The 27,204-nt window shown below is 45.6% G+C and overlaps 2 protein-coding genes across 5 annotated transcripts in view; one reads left to right on the top strand and one right to left on the bottom strand.

The window, feature by feature from the left end:
• The window catches only part of LOC141161763 (uncharacterized), a 647,860-nt gene extending 643,085 nt beyond the window's left edge, over positions 1-4,775 (bottom strand). For 2 of the 3 annotated variants that reach the window (XM_073647060.1, XM_073647089.1), the window contains exon 1: positions 4,646-4,711. The gene's annotated coding sequence lies outside the window, so the exon portion shown is untranslated. Of the gene's footprint in view, positions 1-4,645 lie in introns of all 3 variants that reach the window. The other variant, XM_073647070.1, reaches the window with a different exon arrangement.
• The window catches only part of LOC141161755 (uncharacterized), a 1,209,981-nt gene continuing 1,187,541 nt past the window's right edge, over positions 4,765-27,204 (top strand). For both annotated transcript variants that reach the window (XM_073647047.1, XM_073647037.1), the window contains exon 1: positions 4,765-5,288. In XM_073647047.1, the coding sequence (XP_073503148.1) occupies positions 4,886-5,288 (403 nt within the window). In that variant the 5' untranslated portion in view covers positions 4,765-4,885. The remainder of the gene's footprint in view (positions 5,289-27,204) is intronic.

Raw genomic sequence — 27,204 nt, 5'->3', positions numbered from 1 at the left:
ACAAGCTTGCATTTCTGGCATGTGAAGTTTGGCTTTTCCACTGGCAAACTGGAGTGACTGTGACGAGCACAGCCGTGCCAGGTCTGATATAGATCTGATGACGCTGTGCAGCCATCCAATCACTGTAATGCCACAATCACCATGGCTGCGGCATTACAATGAGTGACAGGTAGTGATGAGCGAGTATGTTTTGTTAACCCTATCGCCGAGTATGCTCGGGCGAGTACCGAGTAGTTACAGCTGCTCGGTGATAGGTTTGAATCACTCCCGTGTGCATGATTTGCGACTGTTTGACAGCTTTAATGCATGTGAGGAATGTCTGCTTCTTACACATTCCTCACATGTATTAAAGCTGTCAAACAGTTGCAAATCATGCACACGGGAGTGATACAAACATATCACCGAGCAGCTGTAAATACTCGGTGCTCGGCCGAGCATACTCGGCGAAAGGGTTAACAGAACCAGCTCGCTCATCACTAGTGGCAGGCAATCCCTGCATGTTGATTGGCGCTCTAAAGAGCGCCAAATATGCAGGGAGGGGACCCGAGTTCCCGCCGAGCAACCCCGGAAAAACTCGGCGAGCGCCGAGCATCTCGAGCAGTGAGATGCTCGGGCGAGCACCGAGCAGAAGCGAGCATGCTCGCTCATCACTAGTAGGTAACTATTTTGAACAACAAACTGGTGTCAATAGCTTCACTGACACACTGAAAGAAATGTTTAATGGAGGTCAGAAATGGCAGTATTTTCAGTGCAATTATATGTTATCCATGTGACGGACAAACCAAAATAGCTGGATTTTTAGCGCTGTAATATGGAAAGGACCTGGCTGTATTCTGCGGTGTCAACAAGCAAATGGCGCAGAAAAACAGTGTTCTCTTGATTGCTTTTTAAGCAAATAATGAGGATTAAGATCCAAAAAAATTATTCCTGGCCCCTGGGCCTATTTCTAGAAATATCTAATTGCAGCAGCAGCAGACAAAACTGGAATGGAGCCTCTTGTGCTATATGCACTGCAGTCTGCTATATACCCTGCCTGCCTATACACACTGCCTGCCTAATATCTCTGTAGATGTATTAGTCCTCAGAAGGACTGTTTGTTGAGATGGACATGTGTCTCTAATATAGTCTGGTATACCTACACTAACTAGAAACAAGCAAATCTCTCCCTAGCTCAGCAGCACCTCTCCCTACACTGCTTGATTCCGAAGTGACTGTGACAAGCATGGCAGCGCCAGGTCTGATATAGACCTGATGACGCTGTGTAGCCAGCCAATCACTGTAATGTCACAACCAACATGGCTGCGGCATTACAGCGAGTGGCAGACAATCCCTGCATGTTCATTGGCTCTGTAAAGAGTGCCAGACATGCAAGGAGGAGACCCGAGCTCCCGCTGAGCAACCCCGGATATACTCGGCGAGCTCTGAGCATCTCGCTCAGTGAGATGCTCGGGCGAGCACCGAGCAGTAGCGAGCATGCTCGCTCATCACTAGTGAGGACTCCCTTTTATCTAAGCTAGACATTATTTACATTATATACCTCTGCATGGCTGGATGTCCATTAGTCAGGGCCTCTGTCCCGCTTGACCCTTAATCACATTTACGTAATTTCACATATGGTAAGGTTTTAATACTAGATGTTAGGACTGACCTGAATAGGGTAACCTTGACATGGTGGGTTGGCTTTTACATTTTGTTGATCAAAATAATGTAAATTAACCACCTTAAGTTATTTTCATGCACTATTGCTAATTATTAATAATTACTATTATTATTATGTATTTATTTACTGCAGGGTATTTGCCCATTTTTTTTTTATCGTAGGTTTTGTCTGTTTAGTGGCCAAGCATTCACCACGTGCTTTCCCTCTCCTTTGCTTTCATTGGGAAAGCTTGCGGTGGATGCTGGGCTGTGACCAGGGGTGGATCAAGGATGGCCAGGGCCCCGGGCAGTTATACCTGAAACATTATTATTGAAAAAAATAGCTGCTGAGTGAAACTAACCTAAAAAACAGCCATTAATCTAAAATTTACCTTCAGTTAAAAAAAATACTTTAACCAAGTATCCTTTTGCCAAGGATCCTTTCATTGTGTAAAAAATGTGGGGGATGGGAGTGGACTGAAACTACATGGGGCAAATGCCCTTGCACACTATGTACCCCTCCACCTTGGAAATTTTGCTTGTATATTTATACAAATAATGAAATACATGATGCAAGCAAAGATTGGGGGAAGGATGATTGGGGGAAGGAGTAGACAGTGTGCAGGGGCATTTGTCTTTATGTAGTTTCAGTCCACTCCTCGCCCATCCCCAACATTATGTACAAATTTTAAAAATGACAATGATCCTCTGCCCTTTCATACAAAGTGCTGCTGGCTGCCCACCCCGTTCCACTGCCACAGTCCACAGACACTATCTGAGACAGACGATGATATAAGCTAATGTTTGTCTGTGGCAAGTGGCAGGAACACTAGAAGGCAGCCAGCAAGCACTCTGTATAAAACTGCAGGGGACCATCCATTATTCATTGATATACAAAAAACATACTTTTAAGACAGAATACACACTTTGAGACTGAAACAGCAGGGCTCAGCAGGAGACCAGGCAGGCTGCAGACAAACTGTGGGTCACTGTGCGTGGGTGGCAGCTCCTCTTCAGCAGAGGCTGCAGGGCAGAATGACACTGGCTCATGTCAACCATTTCATGAACTTTTAAATAGACCCGCGCCCCTGTGTATGCTGGGCCCTGCCTGACGTCATGTGGCTGGGCGGTCCCAGCATCATTCAAACTGCCCGCCCCGGTGGATCTGCAGCTGGCCTGATGGGAGTAGCTGCGTAAATGGCTGCTTTGAACTTTGGTACCGCCCTGCTTGACGTCATGTGGCAGGGCGGTCCCAAAGTTCAAAGCAGCCACTCACAGACACACTGGCTGCATCGCGCAGCCCTGTATGCGTACTAGCACCGGCGGGAAATTTAAATGATGTTGGGACCGCCCTGCCATATGACATCAGGCAGGGCGGTCCCAACAGCAGCCAGCCACTCACAGACACGCTGGCTGCATCAGGAAGCTCTGTAATTGCAGTCGCACCGGCGGGAAATTTAAATAATGTTGGGACCGCCCTGCCACATGAGGTCAGGCAGGGCGGTCCCAACAGCAGCCAGCCACTCACAGACACGCTGGCTGCATCAGGCAGCTCTGTAATTGCAGTCGCACCGGCGGGAAATTTAAATGATGTTGGGAACGCCCTGCCACATGAGGTCAGGCAGGGCGGTCCCAACAGCAGCCAGCCACTCACAGACATGCTGGCCGCCTGCATCACACAGCCGCTCCCATCTGGCCACCGCGGCTGTATATTCACTATCACGGGAGGACAATTTAAATGATGTTGGGACCACCCTGCCACATGACGTCAGGCAGGGCGGTCCCAACAGCATTTAAACTGCACGCCCGTGCTAGTGAATAGACAGCTGCGGCGGCCAGATGGGAGCATCATGTGGCACTAGCAGGGCGGGGCGACACAGCATGATTCAAACCGCCTACAGCTGCGGGCCCGCAGCGGTGACCGTGATCATCTAACCTTTGGCCAGCGCGGCTGTGCCTGTGACCGAAAAAAATGCGCATTATAATTGGAGCAATTCATGGGCCCCCTGGGGCCTCGGGCCCTGGGCGGCAGCCCGGATTGCCCTAATTATAATCCGCCTATGGCTGTGACACGCGGTGAAACCCTACCCAGAGTCCATCAATCAGGGGGGAGAGCGTCATTGGGTCACACCAGGCTGCTGCCGAAACTTGACGTGACATCAGCGGATGTCAGAGCCGGCTGCAGCTGGTTCATGTGATGCCTGGTGAGCGGCCAGCGATAGCGCCACTCACAGGCAATAAAGAACACGCAAAGTATTTACAAAAAGACTTGTTGCCACAATTTCAAGCCATGGGTGCAATGTTAATAGTTGTGGACAACCTCTTTAAGGCTCATCTCTCTTCATGGTAGAAATCCTGCTGTCATTCTGCCTTAATCACAAAAGAAAGCGCTGCACAACATGACACCAACAGCAAGTCGCCATCATTATCATATGTATATGCTGCACATAAATATGTTGTACAGTAAGCCACTATGCAGTCAAATTTAAAGCACAGTACACATTTTTTAACAGTTTGCCTAATAAATGCATAAATCCAAGGGAGTCATTCTCAATTTTGGCATCCAATTCTAAAAAATACAAGTACAGCAATTCAAATAGGTTCTTTGTAGCATTTTGATTCCCATTGCCCATATCTGCAGCCGGTCTTCACTTCTGCACATGGCATCCTCAGACCAGAAACCAGTATACTGGCTGAAGAAGTGAAGATGAAGGACTGGACTGGATGCTGGACCAGGTCAGCGGGAATCAAGTTGATCAACACGAAAGGATGAATAAATGAATGAATAAAGAATGAAACATTTTCCTCTGGGTAAAATAAAGTGTAGTGTATATACAATGATGTATCTAAAAGCCAATAGCCTATTCATTTAAAAGTATAAAAAGGATATTGAAATACAAATTGACACTTAAATGGATTGCTTTAGTAAAGTGTGGAGTGCTGTGTTTACATATTACTATTATTTTGTATATTTCTGCATTTAAAGAGTTAGTCTATGAAGTCTTACCTTGTAACCATTGTGTGAATTCCTGCTGTCTCTTGGTTTCACATTATCTTCCTCACACACAATATCTGAGAAGTTTCGTTTTTGCTGCAGACACACCTCTATCACAGCTTATTATACGATCCAATTACTCTTCAGCTATTGTGCAATTTCTATATAAACGTGAGCAGAAGAATAGTTCCTTTCTCATTGCGCTCACAGCTCAGTTGATTATTTGAAATTCTTGAAAAAGATTATAATAAAATGGACATTCCAAACAAAAGACCCAGACTGGAGGAGTGGATTCGTCTTTCTGATGGATTCAGACGCACTGAGATGAATGTTATTTGCCCGGTTATGAAAGCAGAAAGCTCAGTTCGTGTCCTTTACAGACTTCAAGAAAAAAAGTTAATACAAGCCATTGAACATGCTGGGAACAGTATTGGACTTAAGTTTGAAGATATTCAATTTGATTCTCCATCCTCTTCAAGAAGCAATGAAGGCAATTTGTTTGTTAAATTTATAAGCTCACACCCATGTGATGAAAATCTTTGCAGCAAATTAAAGGAAAGTCTGGAGGAAAGACTGAAAGAAACTATGGTGAAGGATATTTTAGTTGAGAGAGTTGACGATTCAAGACCCACTATTCCACAGCCTCTTATTTCAGGTATTGTAATCTGATATTGTTTGTTAGACTAAAATTTATTGTCTGCATTTTTTACTTATGTTTCAGGGTATAGTCATACGTATCGGATTTATTGCAGAAATATCTGCGAGTGCCCCATTCATCTAAAATGGGGCATGTAGAAATCTATAGACCCACTGCAAAAAAACGCACATTCAGGCTGTGTGCCCACTATGCGTTTTTCAAGCGTTTTTGATGCAGATTTTCCGCAGCGTAAACGCTTGCAAAACGCTTGGTAATCCGTGCCCCGTGATCCCCAATGAAAATCTGCATGTTCTGTGCCCATGCTGCGGAATTTTCCGCAGCGGATTTTCCTTGTGGAAATATCCGCAGCATGTCCATTATATGTGTTTTTCTGCATGTGGATTTGAGGTCCCAATGCATTTGAAAAACGCAAGTCAAATCCGCATGTAAAAACACTGCAAAAACGCATCAAAAACGCGTGTAAAATCCGCAAGCGTTTTTGACTGCCAAGGACATGCAGAAACGCTGCAGAAATTTTCTGCTTCATTTCTGCATCGTGGTCACATACCCTCAGATTTATTGAACAGAGATTTTCAGTCATAGAAACTTCTGCTACAAATTTTCAATGTGTGATAATATAGATATGTTGCAGAAGCTTCTGTGTACAATACCTGTTATCTGAATTAGATTTGTACAAACAATTCCATTCAAATGAACATTACAAATTTTTCATAAATTTCTACAACAAATTCTTTCCTGTGAATTCACTGTAAGTAATCAACGATTAGCCACTAGTGATAAGCGAACGTGCTCGGATGTTATCAGAGTATCTTGGGTGGGCTTGGATAATATGTTCGAGTCTTTGAAATTGCATGTTTTTGCCTGTTTGTTAGACAGCCTCATCCGGGGATTGCCTAACAGCCGCAAAACATGCAGGTGCAGGAACATATTATCCGAGCATGCTCAAGAGTCTCGGATAACATCCGAGCATGCTCAGATAACATGTTATCCGAGCACGTGTAATGCAGGTGCCGGAATGCAACGCGCAGAGACACAAGATGAGAACAGTCAGGGGTTGATATAACCACTTTATATGTATAACAACTATTCTACAAAGGGGGTTAGTAGCAAGGATAATAAACAGCAACTTGGATTAACAATGAGAAATATTTCAGTGAATAACAGTACAGTCCTTTGCAACAGTGTGATGCACCCAGTCGTGGGAGACACCATGTGAGTTCTCTTTCTCTTTATATGGCCCTAGCGGGGGTCAACGGTTCTTCCCGCTAGGTCGCAAGTCTTCCACGCACCAAACCTCCCCCACCCAACCTGAGATACTAATCCCAACTGTCCCCTGTACAGTAGGTGAGAGTTGTAAGTGACGGCTCTGTTCACTTGTGCGGTTCCTCCGCTGCTGCTGGCGCGTCTTTTCTGTCGCAGTCCTCTCTCAGCTCTTCTCGGCTTGACCGTCGACGGTAGTCTCTCACGCTTGGGTGAAGGGGGTCCTGAACTCGGCTCTTGACAGGCGTCATCGGATCTCGGGAACTTACTCAGGTCCTAACTCTGACCAACATGTCCAGGGCTCAGGGGGGCTTTTGTGTGGCGTGCGGAACCTCTCAGGTGATGTCCAACTCTGGTGCAGCGCAGCCCTCTGGCTGAGGCTTGTCACGCAGGGCTCTGCTGCCCTTCTGGAGTACGTCTGCTCCACTCTGCAGCTTGGCGCCAAAACTCTCTGGCTGCAGCGTCTCCTGCGATGCTCATCCGCACCTTGTGCTCTCTTGGCACCAAAAGTACCTGCAATCTGGCACACAGGGCCTTTATACCCAGGAAGCTCTTTGGGTCACATGATCAGGTCCATCACACAAAGTCTCTCCCCCTGCCAATCCGCTACACATTTGGTTCCTGCTCACACAACTCTTTGCTTCACTTTCAGCCTGTTCCAGCAGGGGGTAGTGTTTGCTTACAGTTACTTAGTCTCTCTTGTCCATCTCTCTACACACGTTCGCTCATCTCTATTAGTCACCTCTGTGACTAACCTGCAAAATGCTTGAACATTACCTATCTATTAAGAAAAATAAAAATGGCTCAGCAATAGCCCTATATATTGGCCACGCTTCTTTGACTCTCAAGACAGATTTGTCAATCAAAAAAAAAAAAAAAAGGGGGAGGGGGCAAAGATGTAGAGAAAACAAGCATGTGGAAAGGTGTGGTTAAATGGTAACATCATGATGCATCGAGCACCTGTGCTTGGTTTGAGCTGTCATTCTGTGCTGACCAAGTCCCTTGAAAGCACCATCCCGACATTTTTTTTATTTCACCTCTTAGTGGTATCACTAATGTCACTAATGCCCATAGTAATATTCCATCCACTGTCTTCAGCAGTTTCTGGTGGCATAGTACTGCAGTATATAAAACAAGCTTCAAAGGTTCAAGTCCCCCAAAAGGAATAAGAAATAAAGTAAAATAATCAAAAATAACTAAAATTAGAATCACCCCTCCTTCTCGTTCTTTAGAAACAAAGGAATTAAAAAATAAACATAGCTGGTATCGTTGCATCTATAAAAGTCTGGTCCATCAAAATATAAAATGAATTGACCACCTACAGTATATGCCAGAAACAGAAAAATAATCAAAATGCCAGAATTGCGGTTCTTCTGCCACCCCACCTCCCTAAAAAATGCAGTAAAAAACAATCAAAACATTGCATGCACCCCAAATTAGTATCAATAAAAAATATCAGCTCACCACACAAAAAACAAACCCTAACATCTCCATTGGCATAAAAATAGTAATGTTAAGGGTCTCAGAAAATGGTGTCAAACACCAAATTTATTTATTTATTTTTCCAGGCATTGATTTTGTTCAACATTAAAGTAAAAAATCTATGCAAGTTTGGTATCGCCGTAATCAGGCTGTGTGCCCACTATGCATTTTTTAAGCGTTTCCGCAGCGGCAATTCCGCTGCAGAAACGCTTAAAAAATGCTTGGTAGAAGGCCTGCCATGTTCCCCAATGATAATCCACATGTGCTGTGCACATGCTGAGGAAATTTTCGCTGCGGATTATCATTGCGGAAAAATCCGCAGCACTACCAATTGTTTTGCGGAATCGCGGCATTTTCGCCGCCATTGACTTGCATTGACTCGCATAATATCCGCATGACTACACGTACACAAGCAAATATTAAGCGATTCAATGTGCGGATGGTACCCGGGTTTGGAGAGGAGGAGACTCTCCTCCGGACCCGGGTACCATAGTACCTGTAAAAAAAAAGAATTAAAATAAAAAATATACATTATACTTACCTTCTGATGGCCCCCGGTCTCCATAGTGATGCGTCCTGGCTCCCCGGCAGCTCGCAATGGTCTAAAAGGACCTTCCATGACGTAATTTAGTCATGTGACGGGTCACGCGATAGCTGACGTCGGCTGTTGCGTGACCCGTCACATGACTAAATGACGTCATGGCAGGTCCTTTTACACAACCGCGAGACACCGGGAAGACCGGACGCATCGTATGAGGAGACCGGGGGCCATCGGAAGGTGAGTATAATGTTTTGGGTTTTTTAACATTTTTATTCTTTTTTTTTTAACTAACTTGGTCACACTATATAAAATCCATGCCGTTTGCATGGATTTATATAGTGTGACCAAGTTGTCAAGCACTTTCCAAGTGATGCTAAAATTGCTTGGAAAGCGCTTGACAACCCGCATGTGGAAATGCATGTGAAGAACGCTTCACATCCGCATGTCCCTGGCAGGAAAAAACGCATGTACAATCCGCATGTACAATCCGCATGTACAATCCGCATGTACAATCCGCATACGTTTTTTCTGCTAGGGAGATGCAGAAACGCTCAGGAAAAATCCGGAGCATTTCTGCATCGTGGGCAGTTAGCCTCACACTGACCTGAAGAATCATGACAACATGTCACTATTACAATGGACACTGTAAACAAATCCCCAAAAAACAATTGAGGAGTTACGTTTTTTTTACTGTAGGTTTATATTACCCGTGAAGAAGAGATCCGGCATAGGGATTCAAACCTTATGGGCATTGAATGAGCGCAAACCTTATGGGCTTTGAATCCCTATTCCCCACAGCACTGTTACATGCAGTGTACCATATGCAATCTGAGTGCCTCATCTTTTCTTCACTGATTATATGGAGTGGTATCCTATCCTGGCACCATATTTTTATACAAAATGACATACATCCTATCTATATGTTTATATTGCCCTGCAGAAAAGAGTGCCATTTCAGTTTTTGCTTCTGTTACAAGGAAAGCTAGAATCAGTTTTGTCAGCTGTCCTCGGTTACATGTCAGTATCACATTGCATTGCAGTCACCAACAAAATTGCTCTGCACTGCGGTCCTAAACTTTATCTTTGCAAACACCCATAAGGGGAGAAGTAATGTCAGACACATGCCAGCAGATCCGGCCCACATTTACAACAATTGTAATGTAAGCCAATTTATATTCATGTCAAATGTGAGCAGCTGCTCCCCCTGGTGTGTAAAAACTGAAAATATCAAAACTTTTTTCAGATTTTATACCATTATAAAATATAAAATATTTGAAAAAAATATAATACTTAACATTTTTTAAATTGTTTTACAGTTTTTTTGTTATGATAAATTCACTTTAACTGCACTATTTAAATACAGCTATTCATATTCATGATGAACATGACATGTTTTTCCAGATAGGCTTCCTTAGAGGTAATGTGGCTAATGCCTTTTTAGCCCTGGGAAATCTGGTCATCCAGAGAAACATTACTAATTTCTGTTTTTTAAAAATAATTGATGTGAGAAGCCTAGATAATTGAGAGTGCAGCATACTGCTAATGCTCACTGGTACTAAATTCTGTTGTATTGTGAGGGACTAACTGTCAATCAAAAAATTTTAATTACACATCACTGACAGTGCATTTAATCATATTTTCAGCTTTCACTTAGATTGTTTACACATTTATAATTAAAGTTCTGTTTTATTCATGTAATATATTAGTGTGCAGCTGGTGATCACATGACTGTAAGTATACAATTTACATACTTCTGGCCCCATTCTGACTAGGCATGCCCAGACTATCTCAATTCACTTGTATTGAGCGAGGCCGACCAAATCTAGTTGGAATGTGGACGGAAGTATGCAAATTGCACACTTGCGATCACTTGACCGCTCGCTCTCATAAGAATTCAGTGCTATATAAGTGCGTAAAATAAATAAAATAACAGAGTGCAAACAATGCTCCTACTGAGTGGCACTCCAGACCTCTAATCTGTTGACAATGGCATCATGTCTGGTATTATCTGACTTGGGGAATTTCTCCCAATAATTGTCATTTACTCACATCACTCATCTGGCATTTCATTCATGTGTTGGATTATATCACCATGTTGGTGCACCTTGCAGCTGTGTGTCGGCTGTCACATCAGGATCGGGTGTTAGGTTAGTATACAATGTTTTTATTTCTACAGGGTGGGCCATTTATATGGATACACCTAAATTAAATGGGAATGGTTGGTGATATCAACTTCCTGTTTGTGGCACAGTAGTATATGGGAGGGGGAAAACTTTTCCAGATGGGTGGTGACCATGGTGGCCATTTTGAAGTCGGCCATTTTGGATCCAACTTTATTTTTTTCAATAGGAAGAGGGTCATGTGACACATCAAATTTATTGAAAATTTCATAACAAAAACAATGGTGTGCTTGGTTTTAACGTAACTTTATTCTTTCATGATTTTTTTTCAAGTTTATGACCACTTACAAAATGTGTTCAAAGTGCTGCCCATTGTGTTGGATTGTCAATGCAACCCTCTTCTCCCACTCTTGACACACTGATAGCAACACCGCAGAAGAAATGCTAGCACAGGCTTCCAGTATCCGTTGTTTCAGATCATTTCAGTTTCTTTTTTAATAAATTTGCAAAAATTTCTACATTTCTGTTTTTTTCAGTCAAGATGGGGTGCAGAGTGTACATTAATGAGAAAAAAAATGAACTTTTTAAAATTTACCAAATGGCTGCAATGAAACAGAGTGAAAAATTTAAAGGGGTCTGAATACTTTCCGTACCCACTGTATCTAGCTATCCATATATCTATTATCTATCTATATAGCTGTCCATATGTCTATCTATCTATCTATCTATCTATCGAAAATTAGAAAAAACAGGCAGCACTCCAAAACTTAAAGTGAAAAAAATGTGGCTTTACTGATCCATTAGCAGCAATTTTCTATTTGTGGAAGGTTTGGACCTACCTATCTATATATCTATCATCTATTTAAATATCTATCCATGTATATATTATCTATCTATCCATATATATATTAATCTATCTATCCATATATCTATTATCTATCAATATATCCAGGGCCGGCTCCAGGTTTTTCTGGGCCCCGGGCGACAGAGTCTCAGTGGTCCCTTTAACACATACCACGATTCATGATGCGCAGATACCGCAGAGAAATATACATATATATATATATATATATATATATATATATATGGTACAATGCCAAAGATTTAACTTCTTACATTACATGACAGATATCTATTGTAAATTCCACAATAGCTCAGAAACCGGCGAATCGCTCCATACAGAATACTGGCCCCCATAAAATGCTCCATACAGGATACTGGCCCCCATAAAAATGCTCCATACAGGATACTGGCCCCCATATAATGCTCCATACAGGATACTGGCCCCCATATAACGCTCCATACAGAATACTGGCCCCCATATAACGCTCCATGCAGGCTGTGCCCCCACATAATGCTCCATGCAGGCTGTTCCCCCCACATAATGCCCCATGCAGGCTGTTCCCCCCCATATAATGCCCCATGCAGGATGTCACCTCCCCTTATAATGCCCCATGCAGGATGTCACTCCCCCCCCCCATATAATGCCCCATGCAGGATGTCACCCCTCCTTATAATGCCCCATGCAGGATGTCACTTACCCCCCTTTTAATGCCCCATGCATATAACACCAGTGACTCTGTCACACTATTTACCTATTATCTATCAATATATCTATGTATTATCTATCAATATATCTATCTGTCTATATTATCTGAGATAGATAGATAGATAGATAGATAGATAGATAGATAGATAATAGATATATGGATAAATAGATAGATAATAAATGCATGGATAGATAGATAAAAAGATAGATATATGGATAGTTAGATATATACATGGATAGATAAATAAATAGATAGATGGATAGATATATGGTTGGATATTTAGATAGATAATAATTATATGGATAGATAGATAATAGATATATGGATAAATAGATATATGGATAGATATATATATATGGACATCTAAACAGATAGATAGATGATATACTGCTCAAAAAAATAAAGGGAACACTCAAATAACACATCCTAGATCTGAATGAATGAAATATTCTCATTGAATACTTTGTTCTGTACAAAGTTGAATGTGCTGACAACAAAATCACACAAAAATCATCAATGGAAATCAAATTTGTTAACCAATGGAGGCCTGGATTTGGAGTCACCCCCAAAATGAAAGTGGAAAAACACACTACAGGCTGATCTAACTTTGATGTAATGTCCTTAAAACAAGTCAACCGCGCTTAATCTACCAGTGCTTCCCCCGGAGGCGGTTGAAGCCCTTAACACCCCAATCTCAGCTGAGGAATTGTGTGATAACATAAAAGAGCTTCCACTGGGCAAGGCCCCTGGCCCTGATTGGTGGACATATCTATACTACAAGACATACATAGATGAGCTGTCTCCTCATATGATTAATCTGTTTAACTCTTTCATAGGGGGCTCACCGATTCCAGAAACTCTCTCCCACTCTCATCTAATCCTCATTCCCAAGCCAGGGAAGGACCCATTAGATTGTGATAATTATAGGTCCATTGCTCTACTAAATTCAGATTTGAAAATATTTACCAAAATACTAGCAAATAGGCTTAACCAGTGGCTTCCACAAATAATAGATAAGGATCAAGTGGGATTTATCCCATTTCGCCAAGGGGGAGATAACACCAGGAAAGTTGTGGACCTCATAGATGTGGTTAATACCAATAAGACCGAGGCCCTTCTCCTTAGTTTAGATGCAGAGAAGGCCTTCGATCGCCTCAGTTGGTCCTTTCTATTTCAAACAATGAGGGCGTTCGGGGTGTCTGGGTCTTTTATGATGGCATTGAGGGCTCTTTACGGAACCCCTTCAGCATCTATTAAAACCCCCCTTTATACCTCCCCTAAATTTAAAATTTCGAATGGAACAAGACAGGGGTGCCCTTTATCTCCCCTCCTCTTTTCCATGTGCATAGAGCCGTTGGCGGCGGCGATTCGCCAAAATTCTAGTATCGCTAGTGTGGAGATTAAGGGGAAAATTTTCAAGATATCACTGTTCGCGGATGACGTCCTAATGACCCTAACCTCTCCTCACGTATCACTTCCCAACCTTATGGCCACACTAAAGGAATATGGGCTTATGTCAGGATACAAAGTTAACACAGCTAAAATGGAGGCATTACCCCTGAACTTTATCCCCCAAGCCCTTGATCACCTGAAATCAAACTACAAATTCCGTTGGAAAACAGATGAAATTAAATATCTAGGAGTCAAACTTTCCTCATCCTATAACACCCTATATGCTAGGAATTTCCCATCCCTATTTAGAGAGCTGAAAAACTTGCTAACAAAATGGAAATCTATTTCTATCTCCATGATGGGGAGAATAGCCTCAGTCAAGATGACCCTCCTCCCTAAATTAATTTATCACTTTGAGACCCTTCCGGTGAGAGTCCTTATGGGAGAACTCAAATCCCTTCAAGCAGCAACAATGAGATTTATATGGAATGATAAAAGACATAGAATAGCCAAACAAATCTTAACCACTCACAGAAACCAGGGAGGTATGTTGGTACCGGATGTTATTAAGTTTTATTGGACGGTTCATCTCAGAAGGGTCCCCTCGTGGGCTTCGTTATGGGCATACAATAAATGGACTGAAATAGAGAAGTTATGGCTGGCTCCCATTCATCCAAACGCCCTGCTTTGGACCAGTAGACCCTTAATGATAAGTCGTCCCCTTTTGGTTCCTATCAGGTTCACAAGGGAAATATGGCAGACCTGCGGTAAGAGATTTGAACTAACTTCCCCAAGATCGCCAATGAAGACACCTGATGAAGGTGGCTGTGTCCACCGAAACGCATTGTGTGTATTAATAAATCAGTCCTTTTAATATTTTTGCCCTGTTATTGGCGCTCTGATACCGCTATTCACATTTACTGAAGATCGCCAATGATATCCTTCATATATCAACTGCTAATTCCAAATAGCTTGAGCTCGGACATGGTGCTCCCATGGATAAAGGCAGGCCTTTTTAGATTTGCAGACCTGGTGGATGGAACCTCATTGGAATTACACACTTTTGACCACATTAAAGTTAACTTTAGAATAACAAACAGGGAATTCTTTCAATTTATGCAGATTAAATCTTTTGCAGCTTCTTTGTTTGGGTCATTAAAGGTGTCCTCTCCTACTGAGTTTGAAAAGATATGTAAAAGGAGCCCGTCAACAAAGGGTCTAATATCGGACATATATGGTCTAATTAACACTCCCCGGGGGGATCCACCTCCTAAACACTCATACATGACTAAGTGGGAGAGGTTTCTGGGAAGGGAGCTATCACCGCAGTGCTGGCAGTCCATCTGGGATAAAGCATCCAAAACCTCTCTTTGCACTTTATACAAAGAGAACCAATATAAATTAATGATGTTTTGGTATCATACCCCTGAACTGCTACACAAATTAAACCCCTCTATCCCGGATGGCTGCTGGCGCTGTGGAGCTGCTATGGGGTCCCTTACCCACATTTTCTGGACATGCCCGATCCTGACCCCATTATGGGAAAATGTCAGATCCCTCCTGCGGGAAGTATTGTTCACTGAAATCCCTCTAGACCCGGCTATATATTTATTAAATGTTGCTCCATGAGGGATGAGAAAAAACTCCTCAAAGCTGCTTCTCCACATCCTAACAGCAGCTAGATGCCTCATAGCTCTTCATTGGAAAAAACGCTCCCCCCCTCTAATAGAGATCTACTAAGTAGAATTGCGGATATACGAAGAATGGAACACCTGACGGCAGTAATAAATGCCAAATTAGATGTATTCAATAAGGTGTGGGGACCATGGGACTATTACTGGGCCCAATTTAATACCTGATATTTGTTTAAGGAAAGGAGAACAGAGTTTACTGCTGAAATCTTCCAGTATTTTGCCTTATTACCCTTCCCCCTCCCCCTGTTGTTTTCCTGTCTGTGTCATAAAGGTTTGTGGTGTTTCTGAAATTTAAAACAAATATAGATTATAGCAAATGATTGAGTAAGCGAGCAGCTCCTACAGTTACACAAACTAAGGAAATATTCAGCTCCTCGTATAATAGTGCTTGGACTAAACACTGTTTATTAGAAGACTACAAGAAGAACGCAGATAAGTGTATGATCCATAGCAGATTTCCAACATGCTCTATTAATTTCAGTTTATGCGCTATTTCTTTGGTACTATTGTTAAACCTATAAATTTTCAATAAAATTTACAGTATTAAAAAAAAAACAAGTCAAAATGAGGCTCAGTATTGTGTGTGGCCTCCACATGCCTGTATGACCTCCCTACAATGCCTGTGCATGCTCCTGATGAGGTTGCGGATGGTCTCCTGTGGGATCTCCTCCCAGACCTGGACTAAAGCATCCGCCAATCCCTGGACAGTCTGTGGTGCAACGTGACGTTGGTGGATGGAGCGAGACATGATGTCCCAGATGTGCTCAATCGGATTCAGGTCTGGGGAACGGGCGGGCCAGTCCATAGCTTCAATGCCTTCATCTTGCAGGAACTGCTGACACACTCCAGCCACTTGAGGTCTGGCATTGTCCTGCATTAGGAGGAACCCAGGGCCAACCGCACCAGCATATAGTCTCACAAGGGGTCTGAGGATCTCATCTCGGGACCTAATGGCAGTCAGGCTACCTCTGGCGAGCACATGGAGGGCTGTGCGGCCCTCCAAAGAAATGTCACCCCACACCATTACTGACCCACTGCCAAACCGGTCATGCTGAAGGATGTTGCAGGCAGCAGATCGCTCTCCATGGCGTCTCAAGACTCTGTCACGTCTGTCACATGTGCTCAGTGTGAACCTGCTTTCATCTGTGAAGTTGTCTGTAGTAGGATGAAGTTGGTGCCGGGAAAAAATCTGCGCTCCTCCGTGGTGAAGAAATTTGTAAAGCTATGTACCTGAGGAAGTGGACGGGACGTCCACGAAACGCGTAGTAATCGTAGCTTTTAGTAATAAACTACTAGATTGTTAAATTATCCAATCTCTTGTTTGATATTGGGAAAATATATATTCTTGTACCGTGTTAGCCAGTAGATAGAAAAATATTTAGATTTGAGAGTCCTCAATGGTTGATACCTTTTAATGGCTAACTGAAAAGATGGTAACAAATTGCAAGCTTTCAAGACTACTCAGGTCTCTTCATCAGGCATAGTATACCACAAAATCTGAAGAGTCACATATTTATACACAATAAGACATACAAAAAAATGCAATAGGTAAGACAGGTGATGAAAAGCAGAGTTATTATGGAAGAGATAAACAGATCTGGCTATAAATATTTTAGCAGTTAATGGATAAGGAGTGTGAAGGTTTTATTGTCCTGTGATTAGGTCCAGTGTTATGATGACCTCGCAAGTCTGAGGAGCAAATTCCTTAGTTGATGTAGAATGACATAAATCCGTGTGACACATTCATTCCTGCTCTGAAAGTGTTAAAGGTCACCATCAGTTTACATTCTGAGATCCTTCTTTCTCTTTGAGATTTGAGGTTACGTTTTAATACCAGTAATTTCATGCATTTTATGCTGTGATCAGGGGAACAAAAATGCTTGGCTACAGGCAGATCTATTCTTTTTTCTTTTATTGTGTGGCGATGATGATTCATCCTAGTTCAAAGTTTTTGCCCTTTCTCCCCTACATAAAGACCCCCAGCTGGACATTTGGTACATATAATTAAGTACACTACATTAGATGTGATACAGCTGAACGTACCTAGTGTTACGGGTCCGGGTGGTGGAACCTCTGTGCCGCGGTGCAAGGAGGGACCCAGAGGGGCGTAACTAAGTATCAACCCAAACCGACCCTGGTCGGACGGCGGCTAACGACACCGTGACCAGGGAGGATCCGGGCAGAGGGTCCAGGTGCTACTTTGGGGACGACCTTGTAAGAGAGCAGGTGGCTCCCACGGGTCAGATGGCTGGGACTGACCGGTATGACAGATGGACACAGCAAGCAGGCAAAAGTTTCTGGTTAGCTGACAGGTGGTCACGGTACGTGACAGCAGAGCAAGTAGTAGTCTCTAGGTTTACCAGACAGGTGGTCACAGCTAGTGACGGCAGAGCCTCCAGGTAGGCTAGCAGGTAACAGACGGGTGCTCCCAGGTGAGCGGGCTGACAGACAAGGCAGGTAACAGGCAGGTAATAGGTGAGCGCTCCCAGGTGAGGGGGCTGACCGACACAGCAGGTAACAGGCAGGTGCTCCCAGGTGAGCGGGCTGACAGACAAGGCAGGTAACAGGCAGATAACAGGTGAGCTCTCCAGGTGAGCGGGCTGGCAGGCTCGGCAGGTAACGGGCAGATAACAGGATGGCAGGCAGGACGAGGAGTCAGGCTAGCAGCGGAACCTGAGGGCTGAAGCAGAGATAAGTAACTGTGCAACAATTTTTGCTCGGGCACCTCCATTTTGGAGGAGGTGCCTTAAATATGGGAGGTCCTCCGGCTACTAGCTGGGGACTCCTTAGGACCGTGCGCGCGGCCCCTTTAAGAGAGAGGGAGCGTGCGCCCTAAGCACAGTGCCCGGGAAAGAACGTGCGCCGGCCGCTGCAGGAAGAGGAGCGCAGGAGGACGCCGCGTGGGGAGCGGGGAGGTGAGAGCCCCCTTTTTGAGGCTGGCAAGAAATTTTTCAAGGAGAAGCGGGGCGTGGATGTTCTCCCTGGGTTCCCAAGTTCTCTCCTCTGGGCCAAACCCCTTCCAATCCACCAGAAAAAAAGGTTTTCCCTCTTACGCTCTTGGTGGCCAGAATATTCTCTACCTCAAAAACATCCTCAGCAGCAACCAGAGCAGGAGGAGTACCTGAATTCTTGGAGAAAGAGTTAAAGACAGCAGGTTTGAGGAGAGATACGTGGAAGGAGTTGGGAATGCGTAGGGTGGGTATAAGCTTCAACTTGTAGGCCACTGGATTGATCTGTTTAAGGACCTCAAATGGACCGATGAACCGAGGACCCAGCTTGTAGGAGGGTATTTGAGCCGCACATGTTTGGAGGAGAGCCAAACCTTGTCTCCCGGACGGAATTGAGGCGGATCCAGATGTCTTTTGTCAGCAAATCTCTTCATCCGCTCAGAAGACTGAAGAAGTGCTACTAATATCAACCCCCAGCTGTATACTTAGCCTTTACTGGCTGTTAAAATAGGGGACCCCCCCAAAAAAATTATGTGGGGTCCCCCTATGTATACAGCTAGGGGCACTTAGCCTCGCTCTACCACTGCCCTGTAACTATTATCTATCTATCTATTTATCTATCCATATATCTATCTATAAATATATCTATATATCTATTATCTATCTATAAATGTATTTAACCATATTATCTATCCATATATCTATTCATCTATTATCTATAAATATATTTATCAATCTGTCAATCTATTATCTATCTATCAATATATCTATATATCAATATATCTATCTATTATCTATATTAGAAAAAATATATTGGAAAAGCACTAGTGATGAGCGAGCATGTTCGCAACTGCTCGGTGTTCGCCTGACCATCTCACTGCTCGAAATGCTCGGCGCTCGCCGATTATTTCCGGGGTTGCTCGGCGGGAGCTCGGGTCTTCTCCTTGCATATTTGGCGCTCTTTAGAGCACCAATGAACATGCAGGGATTGCCTGTCACTCACTGTAATGTCGCAGCCATGTTGGTTGTGGCATTACAGTGATTGGCTGGCCGCATAGCGTCATCAGGTCTAAATCAGACCTGGTGCCGACATGCTTGTCACAGTCACTCCAGAATCAGACAGTGTAGGAAGAGGTGCTGCTGAGCTAGGGAGAGATTTGCTTGTTTCTAGTTAGTGTAGGTGTACCAAACTATATTAGAGACACATATCCATCTCAACAAACAGTTTTTCTGAGGACTAATCCATCTGCAGAGATATCAGGCAGACAATGTATATAGGCAGGCAGATAGGGTATATAGCAGGCTGCAGTGCATATAACACAAGAGGTTTCATTCCAGTTCTGTCTGCTGCTGCTGTTAGATATTTCTAGAAATAGGCCCAGGTCTCAGGGGCCAGGAATAATTTTTTTTTGGATATTAATCCTCATTATTTGCTCAAAAAGCAATCCAGAGAACACCGTTTTTCTGTGCCATTTGCTTGTTGGCTCTGCAGAATACAGCCAGGTCCTTTCCATATTACAGCACTAAAAATCCAGCTATTTAAAACTTCGGTTTGTCCGCCACACAGATCACATATAATTGCGCTGAAAATACTGCCATTTCTGGCCTCCATTAAAAAAAATTTCAGTGTGTCAGTGCAGCAATTGACATGGGTTTGCTGTTCAAAATAGTTACCTACAGGCCAGGTATTTAAAACTGTGTTTTCTCCGTCACACGGATCACATATAAGTTCGCTCCAAATTCAGTCATTTGTAGTGAGCGTGGAAGATATTGTCCTCCATTTAAAATAGGCAAGGCACGTGGCAAGGGACGGGGAACTGGACGTGATTGTGTTGATGGTGCATGCAAAGGCCGAGGGCAAGCTGAAATTGTGAAACAACAAACACCCACATCTTCTCGCTCGACCTTCCTGTCCCAATTAATAGGGGACCGCAGAACACCATTATTGAACACAGAGCAGTGTGAAAAGGTTTTTTGATGGTTACCAGATAATGCTTCGTGTCATTTAGCCACCACCACCACTACCTTGTCTTCCACACGGTCTCAGTGGCTGTGAGTCTGGACTGCATATTCCTCACCCTGAACATCCTTCCTCCCACCATGCCGAGTGCCCAGAGACAACTGATCCCACACTTGGACACTCCGAAGAGCTGTTCACTTTTCCATTTATAGAATCGGGCCTCTCGCCCGGTCCACTTGAAGTGGGGCAAGAGGGGATCACATGTAGCAATGCCCAAATTTTTGAGCAGCCACGGTCACATGAAGGCGACGGTGGGAAAGTGTCACAGGAGGTGGACGATAATGAGACACAATTGCCAGAAAGTCAGGAGGAGGACCAGAGTGCGGAAGTGGAAGACGAGGTGGTGGATGATATAGTAACTGACCCAACCTGGCAGGAGGACATGCAGAGCGAGGACAGCAGCACACAGAGGGAGGGAGGCAGATCACCCCAAGAGGCAGGAAGAAGCAGTGTGCTGGCCACAGAAAGGAGCCAGGCGACCATTCCCCATAACACCAACACGAAGGAAGTTGTCAGTACAACTGTTAGGTCTTCCCGAGTCTGGTTGTTTTTTAAAGACTCTGCCGATAACCCCAAAAAGGCCATATGCACCACCTGCCAGGCCAGCATCAGCAGGGGTGGCAAAACAACCTGCCTGACCACCACCAGCATGATCAGGCACATGGCAGCAAAGCACCCGACTTTGTGGGCCGAACCCCAGGGTCCAGGAAAAGTGCTTGTGGGTGGCACCATTGCTTCTTCCGCTGTTTTGCATACAAGCCAATCCTCTGTCCATGGTGCATGCTGCCCTGCACCTGCCATTGCACACTCTCAAGTAGCAGCATCAGGAAGCACGTCCACGTCCTTGTCCCTGTGAAGCGTTCAGTTGTCCATACCCCAGTCCTTGGAACGCAGGCACAAATATGCAGCCAACGCCCCACAGGCCACACTACTAAATTCCCACATTTTATGACTGCTTGCACTCGAAATGTTGCCTTTTAGGCTCATGGAGATGGAAGCACTCCGCAACCTGATGGCGGCGGCCATTGCTTCGTACTCTGTCCCCAGCCGCCACTATTTTTCCCGCTGTGCCGTCCCCGCATTACACAAGCACGTGTCCCAAAACATTAGCCGTGCCCTCAACAATGCAGTTACTGGGAAAGTCCATCTAACCACGGACACGTGGACAAGTGCTTGTGGGCAGGGACTGTACATCTCGCTGACGGCACATTGGGTTAACATAGTGGAAGCCGGGACCCTGTCGAACCTTGGGACGGAACAAGTCCTCCCGATACCAAGGATTGCGGGCCCTAGGTCAGGGTTGCCCCCACAGTCTACCGCTCCTGCACCTCATCCTCCTCAGCCTCCATCTCCGAAAGGACCACATCAGTTACAAGCTGGAAGAACTGCAGCACTGCCTCGGCCAAGCGGCAACAGGCTGTGCTGAAGCTAATATGCTTAGGTGACAAACCGCACAATGCTGAAGAGTTATGGACTGTTCTGAAAAAGCAGGCAGATCTGTGGCTCACACCGCTGAACCTACAGCCAGGCATGGTCGTGTGTGACAACATCCGGAAGCTGGTGGCGGCTCTGAGGCGAGGCGAGCTCACACACATACCATGCCTGGCCCATGTGCTTAATCTCGTGGTTCAGCGGTTTCTCAAATCCTACCTGGAGCTGCCGGATCTGCATGTTAAAGTACGCTGCCTGTGTGCCCATGTTAGAAAGTCACCTACAGCTTCCGTTGCCCTTGCCATGTTTCAGCTTCCGGCTCAAAAGACTGCTGTGTGATGTCCCCATGCGTTGGAACTCTACACTGCAGATGTTGGGAAGGATTTATGAGCAGAAGAGGGCAGTTGTTGAGTACCAGCATCAACGAGAACGTCGGTATTCAGTTCAGACTCCACACATAAGACCTCAGGAGTGGACATATGTACCATCCTCCAAAACTTTGAGGACTCCACCAAGATGGTGAGCGGCAATGATGCCATAATTAGCATCACCATCCTGCTTCTCTGTCTTTTGAAACGCTCTCTGCTCATAATCAAAGAAGATGCATTGCCGGCAGAGCACGATGAGATGTAGCAAGGAACCATACAGGGTGATTACACACAGCCTAGCCTCATCTCATCCCAACGTGGATTGGGTGACAATGAGGAAGAGGAGGTAGAGGAGGAAGAACAAGAGCTAGGTTCATGCATTATAGATGGTACTACCTGCACAACTGTCATACTGACTGTTCAGCGTGGATGGCCATCTGAAAACTCTGGCAACAGAGGTCACAGTTCGTTAGACAACCAAGGAGTACAGGCGAGAGAGGCACAAATGCAATCCAGCAGAGGCAGGGGAACACTGACAAAGTTCTGGCACGCTCCCATCGCACAGGCCCTGAGGTGTGGGGTACTCTCACAAGGAGTGCAAAGTTTGGGAAGATGCTGAGAGAGTACCTTGCTGACCGTACCAACGTCCTCCGTGATTCCTCTGTGCCTTATAATTATTGGGTATCCAAGCTGGATACGTAGAATGAACTGGCTCTCTACGCCTTGGAGGTCCTGGCCTGCCCTACTGCTAGCTTTTTATGAGAGCGGGTTTTTAATGCTGCTGGTGGAATTATAACTGATAAGCGCATTCGTCTGTCAACTGAAAATGCTAACAGGCTGACTCTTGTAAAGATGAACAAGGGCTGGATTGGGCCAGACTTCTCACCACCGAATGATAGCAGCATAACATAAACTCAAATCCAGTGTCTTTTTTTTGGGAGGTGCATTTCCATGCACCTCTTCACACCCACACATGGGTATACGCTTCCTGATTTTGGATGTTTGATCTTGTCCTCCTCCTTCTCTTCATCCTCCACCACCATATCACCAGGGTGACCATGGTCCGTGATGCAACACCTACATAATTTTTTTAAAGGGTGTTTATGTGTCACCCTGGCCTGGATGCCACAAGTGTAAATAAAGCTGTGTCTGAGAGCAAGGGGGAGGTTCTTTAGTCAGGGGAACATTAGCATGCAATGCCTCCTGTCTCAAGCCAGTAGGGGGAGCTGGCTGCCCCTATAAAAGCTGGTGCTGGGGGCAGGGTTAGGGAGAACTTGAAGGCCTGTCTCAGGACTGAGACTTGTCCCAGAGCAGAGCAGGGACAGACAGTTTTGTATTGCACCTAAGAGGAAGTGTGGCAGGAGGAGAGCCACAAGCCAGAGACAAGAGGCGAAGAGAGCCTGTCTTGGCAGATAAAAGACTTACTTTACCAGACTTTGGTGTCTGAGGCTGGGAGGATTCGACATCCTCCAGCAGATAACCAGTTCGCAAGGGACTGTATATTCCTTGGCCTAAGAAGCCTGGAGGCCCTGACACAACCGAAGGGACCAGTAAAGCCGTACAAGGCTGGGAGCAGAAAGGAACCCACGTCGCAGGCCATACAGGCGAGAATACACGGAAAGCTCGGAAACGTGGGCTGTTACCCTATAACGAGGAGATAGCCAGAAGGAGTGGAAGTGCCGTCATTTTCTTTGTTACTAGATTCAGCGTTGACTGAGCACTCCACCCCCACCCCCATGCCGCAGGTGGTTTTAAATGCATCAGGATCTGTCTTTCCCACACATAAGCAGACGGAGGTCTCTTAGAGAGGTATTCACATTGATAGGTCCTGACATCGAGAAACGCCTTACCGCGGCTGTCAGGTACACATGAATTGGCCAATTTATGCGCTAAGATTTCTCATTTATTTACAGCAGTAATGCTATTCATTTTCCATACTTCATATTTATATGCGCTAAAAAAAATTTCAAAAAATCTTTTCCATTTATTTCTATTTTCTACAGCAGTTATGCTATTCATATTTCATATCTATATACTCAGTGTTACAGTGTGCTACTTTATTTGTTCATTATATATGGAGGTAGCTGCTCTTAGTAAGCACCTGTTCACACCTAGTTTTTGTAGTGGAAGTGCCGTCATTTTCTTTGTTACTAGATTCAGCGTTGACTGACCACTCCACCCCCACCCCCATGCCGCAGGTGGTTTTAAATGCATCAGGATCTGTCTTTCCCACACATAAGCAGGCGGAGGTCTCTTAGAGAGGTATTCACATTGATAGGTCCTGACATCGAGAAACGCCTTACCGCGGCTGTCAGGTACACATGAATTGGCCAATTTATGCGCTAAGATTTCTCATTTATTTACAGCAGTAATGCTATTCATTTTCCATACTTCATATTTACATGCGCTAAAAAAAATTTCAAAAAATCTTTTCCATTTATTTCTATTTTCTACAGCAGTTATGCTATTCATATTTCATATCTATATACTCAGTGTTACAGTGTGCTACTTTATTTGTTCATTATATATGGAGGTAGCTGCTCTTAGTAAGCACCTGTTCACACCTAGTTTTTGTAGTGGAAGTGCCGTCATTTTCTTTGTTACACCCTCACCCTGACCAGGGCCAATTTCCCCTCAGACATCCAGGTCCCCTCCTAGCTGGGACTGTTTATGGGTCAGTTTACCTGTTTCAGTAAAGACCCTGGACTGCAACCTATTGTCTGTGTGCTCCTTCGCGCCTCCAGCACTACCGGTACTGGGACTCTCACCACCATCAATCCCACCATCCACTACACTGCCCTGGGGCCGCACTCTTCCCGTGGGGAGTCACACCATCCCAGCTGCACACCTCATCAGCCCCAGCGGTCTGCCTTGCAGCGGCGGTACCTAATGACCGCAAATCCACGGGTGGCATAGTCGGACATAAACATCAGCACATAACGGACTACCACTGGCCTGACCACCCTGAGCCACGGAACCGGGTTGCCACTACTACCCCCATCATTCCCTATTGCCCGGATCCGAGTGCCCCACGGCTCAGGGGCGAGTCAGCTTTGGCGTAGTCGGCAGGATTTCGTGCCCCCAACCACCGGGTACTGCGTGCCTGAAAAAGACTTTTGTAACTTACCTGTGGCGAAGTTTCCCGCTGTCCGGAGTCGTTTCCCGCCATCCGGAGCCGATTCCCGGCATCAGACGCCATCTTGGACCGTTTCTCGCCGTCTTCTGCCGTCTTCCCTCCATCCGCAGCTGTTTCCCGCCATCGGACGCCATCTTCAGGACGCCGCACGGGAAGAAGAGGGGCGTGGACACCGAAAGCGCGCGAGACCCGAAGCTCCGCCCCACACACCGACGCTGCGCAAGGTCCTGGAAGAGAGAGAGAGCGACGCTGACGTCATCAGGACGTGACGCAAGGTCCTCGTCCAGAGCAGCAGCAGCGGAGCCGTGGCCTACAGAAGAGGATCGTCGGAAGGTAGGCCACGCTTAACTAGGGGGGAGGAAGATGTCGGACACAGAGGCGCCCACTACCACCAACGCAGCTGCAGCAGCGGTGATGCCCTTTTCCCTGCCCTACATCCCTGGAGCGGCCTGGCTGCCCAAATACTCAGGGGAGCCCCATGCCCTAACTGACTTCAAGGAAAGGCTATACAGTTTGTTCCACGTTTACCCCCTGACAGAGGAACAGAAGGTCAGCATATTAACAGGGCAGTTAACTGGCGCAGCCCAGAGGGAGGTAAAATCATGGCCCACTGAGGAGAAAAGAACTGTGAAGGGTATTCTGGCCCGGCTGCGGGTACCTTTGACACACATACCTCCGCTGAAATTAAAATGAGGTTCTATGGGTGTAAGCAGCGGGCACAGGACAGCATCAGAGACTATGCCCTAAATCTGCAGGAAGCCTTGAGGGCTATCCAACAAACTGACCCTGGCAGTGTGCAGGAAACGGACAAACTGCTAACAGAACAATTTATAGAAGGTCTGCTGTCCAGCGCCCACAGGGCCCAGCTGCGCCTCATGTTCTTTCAGAACCCCGACCTGACCTTTGCCCAATTTAAGGACAGGGCCATAAGGGTGCTCCGTGAATCTGCAACCAGTGGCGCTATAAACCCCCAGCGCCCTGCTCTCAACTACCACCTGGAGGCAGCGCCCTCTTCTTTGGACCCCGGGGGGGGGCTGATGCACAGGCCTGAACCAAGCCCCGTCGAAAGACCTGCACCACCAAGTCCAGGAGCTGACCAAGAGCGTCGCGGCGTTGACCAGGACCGTCCAGGCGTTGCAAGTGGACCCGTCAAGACCCATCGAGCTGGCTTCAAGTCCGGAGGATGTCCCGTGGCGTCGACAGAGGAGGATCCCGTCGTTCCGAGGGAGGCCCACAGACCGCTACGCAGAGGATGGACAGCCCATTTGCCGTCGATGCAACCAGCCCGGACATATTTCCAGGTACTGTAATTTAAACGGGTCCAACCTGGGGCAGAGGGCCAACCCCCAGGCATAAGATCACCAGGCCCTTACAATTGGCGTAATAAGTACGTTGGGGGGCGCCCGGTTTTACCCGTGGTGCTGGACGGTATCCCCATGAGCGCCTTGCTGGATACTGGGTCACAAGTAACCACTATCCCTTATGTACTTTTTAAGCAGTATTGGACTAATGCTGATATCACGCGGTATCCAGACAGTAACTTGAGCATCATCGCCAGTAATGGCTTACCCGTGCCGCAGATGGGGTTCAAGGAGATGACCATTAAAATTGGTAAAGTTGAACTGCCGGCACAGGGAGTAATTATTGTGGACATTGACCGTCGTGAAAGTCACCCTAAAATAACTGTGGGTACTAACGTAATTGAAAATTGTCTTTCAGAGGTAATTGTAATCTTACAACAGGTGGCGGTGAATGCTAGTTCCAGCCAACAGAGAGTCCTCAACAAGGAGATAAAAGCCCTGATGAGACGGCAGCAGGTAGAACTGTCTGGTGGTGAGATCGGTAGCGTAAGACTGAGTGACCCATTCCCCATTTCCATGCCTCCCAAAAGTGAAATGATGATCTGGTGTCGGACTGCAATCGGGTTGAGAGGTAGAGACTACCAAGCCATGGTAGAACCCGTGTACTCAG

The sequence above is a fragment of the Phyllobates terribilis genome, unplaced genomic scaffold (genome assembly GCF_046119375.1).
Source record: "Phyllobates terribilis strain yellow unplaced genomic scaffold, ASM4611937v1 Scaffold_1__5_contigs__length_1240528914, whole genome shotgun sequence".
NCBI classification, from domain to species: Eukaryota; Metazoa; Chordata; class Amphibia; order Anura; family Dendrobatidae; genus Phyllobates; species Phyllobates terribilis.
The sequence above is the reverse complement of the archived record's forward strand: the minus strand, read 5'-3'. Positions and strand labels throughout refer to the sequence as shown.